Source organism: Haliotis asinina, chromosome 11 (assembly GCF_037392515.1).
Source record: "Haliotis asinina isolate JCU_RB_2024 chromosome 11, JCU_Hal_asi_v2, whole genome shotgun sequence".
Classification (NCBI taxonomy): Eukaryota; Metazoa; Mollusca; class Gastropoda; order Lepetellida; family Haliotidae; genus Haliotis; species Haliotis asinina.
In genome coordinates, this window is record NC_090290.1 from 53023934 (window position 1) to 53034403 (window position 10470).

The following is a 10470-nucleotide window of genomic DNA, read 5'->3' on the forward strand; positions in this document are numbered from 1 at the left end:
TGGCCACGAGCCAGGATACTGCAATGAACATATTGATATGTTTGTGTTCCAAGTAGATCTTGTAGAAGACAGGATTGCAGATGGTAATATGAAGGGCAAAGAGTGTCATGGCCAATGACAGTCCGGACTCACAATACAGGATACTCATGACAACCCTCTGAACAAGGAGGGTCATCTGCAGAATATCTCTGTGTGGATTGGTGTACATGACCCCATATAAAATAAGCCAGGACAGTCCAACTCCTGCGTCAGCCACGGCCTGGTTCATGAGAAGGCGCCATGAAGCTTCCATCTTTGTCGATGCCTTGTAGATCAGCAACATCAAGACAGTGTTACCGAGTAGGTTCAGAATATCAAAGCAGGTGAAAGAGATTTCTGTTATGTGCAGAATTCTGTCAAACAGATGGTCAGTTTGGTTAGCGTCATGGACGTCGCATCCAGTCGACATGTTGCATTCCATGTCTGTTTCTTGAGGAGGTAAGAAGTCAGAGACATTGAAGCTCGAGGTCGATGTGTTGTCCATGTTGGTGTGCTGTCGTCTCTCCAGTGAAGTGGTGGTACCGTGAACTGTATATATTAGCAGGCAGAACTGACCAATGGCAGGCCATGTTTTGGTATAATCTATAACTGCCCAACTGTGTTGTAATTCCATCTGATTCTTGGTATGCTGATGCTTGTGTACTTTTATATTACATTACACATGCATGACTTTATTCAGTCGTTGTACCTTGTACTGTTAAATTTGTAATAATATATATAAATGCATAAATATATCTTCTTTCATATAATAATTGAGGGGTTACATTCGATTCTATATCATCTAAAACATATATTTGATAATAGACACATTTTCTGTGTTAATCCCTAACAAACAGACATAGCCTAAAATTTTCTTTCAGAACTGTTGAATGAAAATCAGATAGTTAAAGTTAGATAGTAAATTGTCGGTCATGGGAAATATTAATGTTACCAAAACAAGAAACATATGAAATATATTTCTGTCATACACATCCGTTTGGGCAGTCAGAATTATATGTTGTTCTTTTAGAGAAATCTGTGTAAATGACTAGTTATATTAAGAGCTTTAAGTGGTGTTAATTTTTTATAAGAAATGAATCAATAAATTCACATATATGACATGACTCACAATACTGACTGGTGGACATATTTTTCAAGGAGGAAATATTTTAATTTATTTATGACTGGTATTTCTGATGCAACCGACTAATTGCTTGGATAATCGTCGAAAACGATATTATTTTCAGTTAATGTGAACACGGCAACGCGTAAGCCGGGTTCTGTCTTCACACGTAGCAAGTTGTCGCTGCGCTCATTGACTCGGAAACCAGACCGGAAGCGAGAAGTTGGACCGTCGCTTATATCATTTTAAAAGGAGAGTTATCGCCCCTCGTAACAAAGAGATAACATTATATAAGTACTAGAATGATAATTACAGAATAGATACACCGAGTGAGGGACTGTTCATAAGTTATTGCTGTGTGGAGATGATGATGATGATGATGATGATGATGATGGTTTACATGGAGGAGCATGAACAACGTGACTGCCCCGATCCTATGATTTACGTACCAAATAAGTAACACACCCGCCCCAATTCCCAATTTTTAAACATAACTTTAGGTATTAAATGTTCAAAGTTTGTATCCCCTGTACATGTGAACAAAATTAATGACCTATCTTCCTCCCCAGTACAAAATTGGTGACGCCCCTATCCCTATAAATCTGAACTTTTCAGACCTTACTCTCTTACCTGGGTTTGCAGCTTTGAAGATTATCAGCGCATTTCTAAATGAAACTTCCATCAGGTACAAAAACACGTTCTTCCACCACAACACCTGTGGAGCACCATGTAGTATTGCAACTGCTTGTCTGCCTGGTCCATGCCTCCCCTGTGCTTTGGGCTTTCTTACCTCTCTGAAGCTGTTTAGTGATGCCCTAGATCTTACTCTTTAAAAAAAACAACAAGAACCATTGTGAATGCTGGTCAGAAGGTTTACTTTTATCAGTCCATGTAATATACAAGAATTCATGATCCCTATATAAATGCGGATCATCACCAGTTTTTGGTCTTGCATTACTTGATAAACCACAAAAGTGGTTTACTTGGCATATACTGCAGCAAACCTGTTCGTCCCTTGAAAGGAATCATACTCTCGTCCACTGATACCTCCCTGCCTGGGTGGAAGTGCCTCTGCCTTCCTGGAACAAGAACTTTCATGAGAGCTCTTATTTTGTAAAGTTTGTCATGTCTTGGGTCCTCTGTGGGGAAATCTTTGGCATTGTCAATTAAGTGAAAAAACATAAGTATCTGAATAAATCTACCCCTTGCCATGATAGCTTTGAACCATTTACATTCGAGTAGTGGGTCACTTGACCAGTAAGATTCATACGATGGTTTCTTTGACAAACACGTCACTAAAAGGATAGAAATGAAATCAAGCGGTTTCTAATTTTTAGCACGTGAATGTACTTTCAACGTGTCCATCTTTTCAGTTATAAATTGTGCTGCATACCTGGTCGTTTCAGTGACAAGCAAGTCAAACACTTCATCACTGAAAAAGAGTGAAAAAGCATCATACTCACTCAAATTTTCACCTGTATTTTTTGACCCAGATCGATTGACAAAATCTCGTAGCCATGGCGTTTCACTCACCCCGACTGAGGGGTCCTAAAAAAAATCGTCTTCATAGTCCCCAGGGTCCAAATTTTCAACTTCTTCCAAATCCACGTCCTTGAGCCCGAAAAGATCTTCTTCACCTTCGCTATCCGAGTTTCACAAAAGTCAAGAAAAGTAAAGAAGTGAGTCTGTTTACAATTGCTAATTACGTCATTTCCTAATTATTTGGCGGGAAAATAGTTTCGGCAACTTTCTCGAAGGCATCCATATTTAGCGAGAGGCCTGGTGGTCCTGTTTCCACAATCGAGGAACATAATGCAGGTACATGTATTGCAATATCGTTTAGATATATATAACATTTGGCCATTGCAACCTATAGCCGTTATTGCGTTGCATCTATGTTTTACATTTTATCAGTCGTTTTCATTTATTAGCATGGATATGTGGTTATGTGTGAAGGTGATTCAACAACAAATTAGAGAGCCACGCCCACACATGTCATCCAAACACGTCAACAGCTGGTCATTGCCGATGTTTTTTACGAATTTTATTCAAAAACCAATTGGGAATATTAGGCTTTACTATAAAGAAAACTGATAAATATGTGTATCTGAAATCGGAAAACGAAATTAAAATTCTAATATGGCGAAAAACGAATTTTCGGAACATGTTGATGTGATTGTTTACTACCGTTGCCATGACCGTTTCCGTGTCAGCCTGTCGATGATGTAAAAATCGTTCTCGTTTTTGTGAATAATAATATCTTCACCTAAAGTGGTTACTTTTCGAAAATAAGTTTTGTTTGTGATTTTATGTTATAAAAGAATAAAGGATTTTGGTCTGTAAAAAAAACAACAAATCGAACTGTATGTAGCTGAAAGTGAAGCGCCTCGCACGATCAAAGGCCGTTGCGGGGGCTTGTGTGCCGCTAAAATTAGCTAATACATTTTTAAATCGTGGGCATTTCGTTTTGAGGTACATAAACTTCTTAAACTTGATATATTTAGAAAACTGAAAATTTATTCATTCCATACGTAATTCAAGCCACACGTAAATCGTATTTGGTAAATAGTTGTTGCAAGTTATGTTTAAGGATGTCATTAGACTACTGTTCTGTCGAATGGGTTCGACGTCAGTATTGAGAGGATTAAACATTATGGGAGGATGTGGTGGTTGTGGTTGCGCGCGTGCGTGCGTGCGTGCGTGCGTGCGTGCGTGCGTGCGTGTGTGTGTGTGTGTGTGTGTGTGTGATATATTCACATTGTTCATGCTTCTCCCAAAAACTAATCGTCACTAAACCCCCAGCCCTAAATCATGAACGGTCCTACAGTACAGCGTTAGAAAACGACACAGGAACGTGTGCCGTGAAACTTGTTCCTTGAGTTATTAATATTCATGAATGCATTTGTTTCGTAGGATGATTCTCACGGTATCTGTGACGCCATTGGTTGGCACTTTGACCTTTGATGTCATAGACAGGGGTCATAATTATGGTAATCACTCTTCAGAAGAAAAACTGGGCATGCAGGGGAATAATCCATATCGTTTGAACAACATGATGTTGGCGAGAGGAAATACATTGTAGTTACACTTTGGGAATGAATGTCGGTAAGAGAAATCAAGTGATGATTCGGGATGAGGTCATTTTGTGAAAAAAGGTGTTAATCGTTGTCCAATACTTACCGGTCTGTTGCTGATGACGTCAGTTTGTGCAGGAGGTGACGTCGTTGTCTGTACGTTTTGTTGACTCCATGCCGTCACGGTTCACAGAGCAGGTGCTGGTAAAGGCAAGGTCAACTCTTCCAATATTCCCCTTTATCTCGATTGTCTCATCCACCTCTATCGGGGTAGATCTGGCATCCTCTGCAGCTTGTTGGAAACAACCGTCATCAGGCCTGTCATTGACTTTTGTTGGAAGATTGTATTTACGTTGAGACAATGTGCCTTCGTTGCCAGCGGACATAGATCTCGATGCAAGATGTCGACAAAACATTCGGGAGGCCACTTGACGATAGGATTTGAAGGCCAACAGAAACAGGGGCAGTTTGAAGACAAGGTACACATAGGTCAGGAATGACAAACTTGTTCCAACAACGAAGTAGCGAATGTCATTCTCACTTTCGATATACACGCTTAAGTCTGACCAAATGTACAAAGGTACATATGTTACCACATAGGTGATACAAACGAGAAGAATGCCTTTTGCTTGACGGACATAGCGCATGGTAGTGGAGGCTGATGTGATAGAAGTGTTCTCTTCCTTGCGCATAAACAGACATATACGTGTGTAGGCGATAATGACCGTGACAAGAGGCAGAATGACATTCATGATCATAGTAAGGGCTGCAAACCAGATATTTTGTTCAGTAACATTCAGTTTAACCATGATAGAATCACGCTCCAGGATGAAGAAGTTGTCCGCTGCAAATGCCAGATTCCAGGTGCCAATGGCCACGAGCCAGGAAACTACAATGAACATATTGATATGTTTGTGTTCCAGGTAGATCTTGTAGAAGACAGGATTGCAGATGGCTATGTGAAGGGCGAAGAGTGTCATGGTCAGTGACAGTCCAGACTCACAATACAGGATACTCATGACAACCCTCTGAACAAGGAGGGTCGTCTGCAGGATATCTCTGTGTGGATTGGTGTACATGACCCCATACAATATAAGCCAGGACAGTCCAACTCCTGCGTCAGCCACGGCCTGGTTCATGAGTAGGCGACCTGAAGCTTCCATCTTTGTCGATGCCTTGTAGATCAGCAACATCAAGACAGTGTTACCGAGTAGGTTCAGAATATCAAAGCTGGTGAAAGTGATTTCTGTTATCTGCAGAATTCTGTCAAACAGATGGTCAGTTTGGTTAGCGTCATGGACGTCGCATCCAGTCGACATGTTGCATTCCATGTCTTTTTCTTGAGGAGATAAAAAGTCAGAGACACTGAAGCTCGAGGTTGATGTGTTGTCCATGCTGGTGTGTGCTGTCGTCTGTCCAGTGAAGTGGCGGTACCGTGAACTGTACATATTAGCAGGTAGAACTGACCAATGGCAGGCCATGTTTTGCTATAATCTATAACTGCCCAACGACAGGCTCGAGGAAAGAGACTGGGACGTGAAGAGGCGTTACCTTAACTTGTTGGAATCAATGCTTGTCCAAAATGTAACTAATAGATTCTGACACGTGCAGTTTTTGTAGTGACCTGCAAGAAACAATCTGTCATGTATACTGAAGTTGTAATGAAACCAACACATTTTGGAATGAACTTGAGATCTTGTTCAATAAATACCTCAACAAAGAAATAGAAAATTGTGACTCTGTTCAACCAGCCTATAGAATCTGGTATGTGTCAACTCGTTGTAAACGTATATTGATTGTATATTCTGTTACTGAGGCGGCAGAGTAGCCCAGTGGTTGAGACTTTGGTTCACCACATCTAGACCCGGGTTCTATTCCGCACATGAGCACTGTGTGTGGGACCTGATATTGCTGGAATGTTCCGGAAAGCAGCGTTAAGCATTGCTCCCTCATTCACTTCTGTTACAATGACATGTTTGTATGTATGTAACTATGGGAATTAATAAAAAAAATAAACCCAAACACCTGTCCAACTGACCCTGATAGATTAAAATTCCTTACCAAATACAAGACACAACAAAATAATATATTTAAGCAAACATTTGTTCGTTAATTGTATGTAATTTATAACTTATTTCAACTTAAAACTTTTGTAACTTAGGTATCACTGATCATGTATGAGTGATCAGACAAATACTGGCGAAAGTCACAAATATTAGATACACGCCTTGAATAAAGGAATGCCATTTGCATTGGTCATAGGGTGTATTTGTGTGGTTGCCTCTTTCCAATGTTGCTATTGTGTTGTACAGCTATAACTTGAGGTCACGGTAGGAGGTCACCGGACAAGTAGTATTCAACATTAAGTAAAGATATAAAGTGTGAATGATATTTACATTCAGGTGAAGAATGAAGTGAGAATATAGATATAATTGTGTAAAGCAGGCAATTTCTTGCAAGATCCAAAAAAAATCCCAAACCCCCATAATGGAAAATAATTGTCTTATGCGGTGAGTGGGGTGTCACTGACTGTGTACATGACATGCAAGGATGTGTGGGGTGTCACTGACTGTGTACATGACATGCAAGGGTGAGTAGGGTGTCATTGACTGTGTACATGACATGCAATGGTGAGGGGTGAGTGGGTTGTCACTGACTGTGTACATGCCATGCAATGTGGAGAGGTGAGTGGGGTGTCACTGACTGTGTACATGACATGCAAGGGTGAGCAGGGTGTCATTGACTGTGTACATGACATGCAATGGTGAGGGGTGAGTGGGTTGTCACTGACTGTGTACATGCCATGCAATGTGGAGAGGTGAGTGGGGTGTCATTGACTGTGTACATGACATGCAAGGGTGACTGGGGTGTCATTGAATGTGTACATGACATGCAAGTTGGAGGGGTGAGTGGGGTGTCACTGACTGTGTACATGACATGCAATTTGTAGAGGTGAGTGGGGTGTCACTGACTGTGTACATGACATGCAATGTGGAGGGGTGAGTGGGGTGTCATTGACTGTGTATATGACATGCAAGGGTGAATGGGGTGTCATTGACTGTGTACATGACATGCAAGGGTGACTGGGGTGTCCCTGACTGTGTACATGACATGCAAGGGTGACTGGGGTGTCACTGACTGTGTACATGACATGCAATGTGGAGGGGTGAGTGGGGTGTCATTGACTGTGTACATGACATGCAAGGGTGAATGGGGTGTCATTGACTGTGTATATGACATGCAAGGGTGAGTGGGGTGTCACTGACTGTGCACAGGACATGCAAGGGTGAATGGTGTGTCATTGATTGTGTACATGACATGCAAGGGTGATGGGTGAGTGGGGTGTCACTGACTGTGTACATGACATGCAATGTGGAGGGGTGAGTGGGGTGCCATTGACTGTGTATATGACATGCAAGGGTGAATGGGGTGTCATTGACTGTGTATATGACATGCAAGGGTGAATGGGGTGTCATTGACTGTGTATATGACATGCAAGGGTGACTGGGGTGTCATTGACTGTGTACATGACATGCAAGGGTTATGGGTGAGTGGGGTGTCACTGACTGTGTACATGACATGCAATGTGGAGGGGTGAGTGGGGTGCCATTGACTGTGTATATGACATGCAAGGGTGAATGGGGTGTCATTGACTGTGTATATGACATGCAAGGGTGAATGGGGTGTCATTGACTGTGTACATGGCATGCAAGGGTGATGGGTGAGTGGGATGTCACTGACTGTGTACATGACATACAATGTGGAGGGGTGAGTGGGGTTCCATTGACTGTGTACATGACATGCAATGTGGAGGGGTGAGTGGGGTGTCATTGACTGTGTATATGACATGCAAGGGTGAATGGGGTGTCATTGACTGTGTATATGACATGCAAGGGTGAATGGGGTGTCATTGACTGTGTACATGGCATGCAAGGGTGATGGGTGAGTGGGGTGTCACTGACTGTGTACATGACATGCAAGTTGGAGGGGTGAGTGGGGTGTCACTGACTGTGTACATGACATGCAATGTGGAGGGGTGAGTGGGGTGTCATTGACTGTGTATATGACATGCAAGGGTGAATGGGGTGTCATTGACTGTGTATATGACATGCAAGGGTGAGTGGGGTGTCACTGACTGTGCACAGGACATGCAAGGGTGAATGGTGTGTCATTGATTGTGTACATGACATGCAAGGGTGATGGGTGAGTGGGGTGTCACTGACTGTGTACATGACATGCAAGTTGGAGAGGTGAGTGGGGTGTCACTGACTGTGTACATGACATGCAATGTGGAGGGGTGAGTGGGGTGTCATTGACTGTGTATATGACATGCAAGGGTGAATGGGGTGTCATTGACTGTGTACATGACATGCAAGGGTGACTGGGGTGTCCCTGACTGTGTACATGACATGCAAGGGTGACTGGGGTGTCACTGACTGTGTACATGACATGCAATGTGGAGGGGTGAGTGGGGTGTCATTGACTGTGTACATGACATGCAAGGGTGAATGGGGTGTCATTGACTGTGTATATGACATGCAAGGGTGAGTGGGGTGTCACTGACTGTGCACAGGACATGCAAGGGTGAATGGTGTGTCATTGATTGTGTACATGACATGCAAGGGTGATGGGTGAGTGGGGTGTCACTGACTGTGTACATGACATGCAATGTGGAGGGGTGAGTGGGGTGCCATTGACTGTGTATATGACATACAAGGGTGAATGGGGTGTCATTGACTGTGTATATGACATGCAAGGGTGAATGGGGTGTCATTGACTGTGTATATGACATGCAAGGGTGACTGGGGTGTCATTGACTGTGTACATGACATGCAAGGGTTATGGGTGAGTGGGGTGTCACTGACTGTGTACATGACATGCAATGTGGAGGGGTGAGTGGGGTGCCATTGACTGTGTATATGACATGCAAGGGTGAATGGGGTGTCATTGACTGTGTATATGACATGCAAGGGTGAATGGGGTGTCATTGACTGTGTACATGGCATGCAAGGGTGATGGGTGAGTGGGATGTCACTGACTGTGTACATGACATACAATGTGGAGGGGTGAGTGGGGTTCCATTGACTGTGTACATGACATGCAATGTGGAGGGGTGAGTGGGGTGTCATTGACTGTGTATATGACATGCAAGGGTGAATGGGGTGTCATTGACTGTGTATATGACATGCAAGGGTGAATGGGGTGTCACTGACTGTGTACATGGCATGCAAGGGTTATGGGTGAGTGGGGTGTCACTGACTGTGTACATGACATGCAAGTTGGAGAGTTGAGTGAGGTGTCACTGACTGTGTACATGACATGCAATGGGGAGGAGAGCCATATACTTAGCACATAAATTCTAATGTGTGCGTGCGTGCGTGCGTGCGTTGGCCATTGAAGCAGATCAGAGGTCGCCACTTCCCGGTTTACATGCATGTTTGACACTAACTTCAACATTACATGAAACAGGAATGAGAGAGTGAGTGAGTGAGTTTAATTTTACGCCGCACTCTGCAATATTCCAGCTATATGGTGGCGGTCTGTAAATAATCGAGTTTGGACCAGATAATCCAGTGACCAACAGCATGAGAATCGATCTGCACGTGTGTCAACCAAGTCAGGGAGACTGGCCCCCGGTCCCGTTAGTCACCACTTGCGACAAACTTAGTCGCCATTTATGGCAAGCATGGGTTTCTGAAGGCCTATTCTGCCCCGGGACTTTCACGGATCGAAACAGGAATGACCACGAACATATGAATACAAGTTGTTGCATGAGTACAGCATGTTATACCTCCTACACCAACAGACCTGGAACCATGAGACATTTCAACGTGCCTGTGCTCCCTCGGGTACGTAGACAACTTAGTTGAGAGGCATTTAGAAGCAGCAAGGGAAGATAACAATCTATGGATGCACAACTTCTCTTTTGGTGCAGTGAAAGTGAAACTTGGGTGTAGGTTCTAAGGTCAGTTATACCGAAATGTCCTACATCCATCTACCTAAACAACAAATAGTTTATTGTTTCATTTGTAGTTTGTCTTGTTCTTAGCTAAAACTGTCTTTATTGAAACGGGGCAGTGTGAGGTAGCCTGGTGGTTGTAGCGTTCGTTCGTCACGCCGAGGACCCGGGTTCTGTTCCCCATGTAGGTACAATGTATGAAGCCTATTCCTTGTGGCATGATATTGCTGGAATAAAAAACGGCGTAAAACTAACCTCACTCACTCACTACTTTATTGAAATTGATTAACATAAAA

General features: G+C 43.1%; 1 protein-coding gene across 1 annotated transcript; it reads right to left on the bottom strand.

Moving 5' to 3' along the window:
* Positions 1-4340: 4340 nt before the first annotated feature.
* LOC137255546 (kappa-type opioid receptor-like) lies at positions 4341-5609 on the bottom strand. The gene has a single exon (XM_067792973.1). It carries the CDS (start codon positions 5607-5609, stop codon positions 4341-4343), a length of 1269 nt encoding a protein of 422 aa, XP_067649074.1.
* Positions 5610-10470: the final 4861 nt, after the last annotated feature.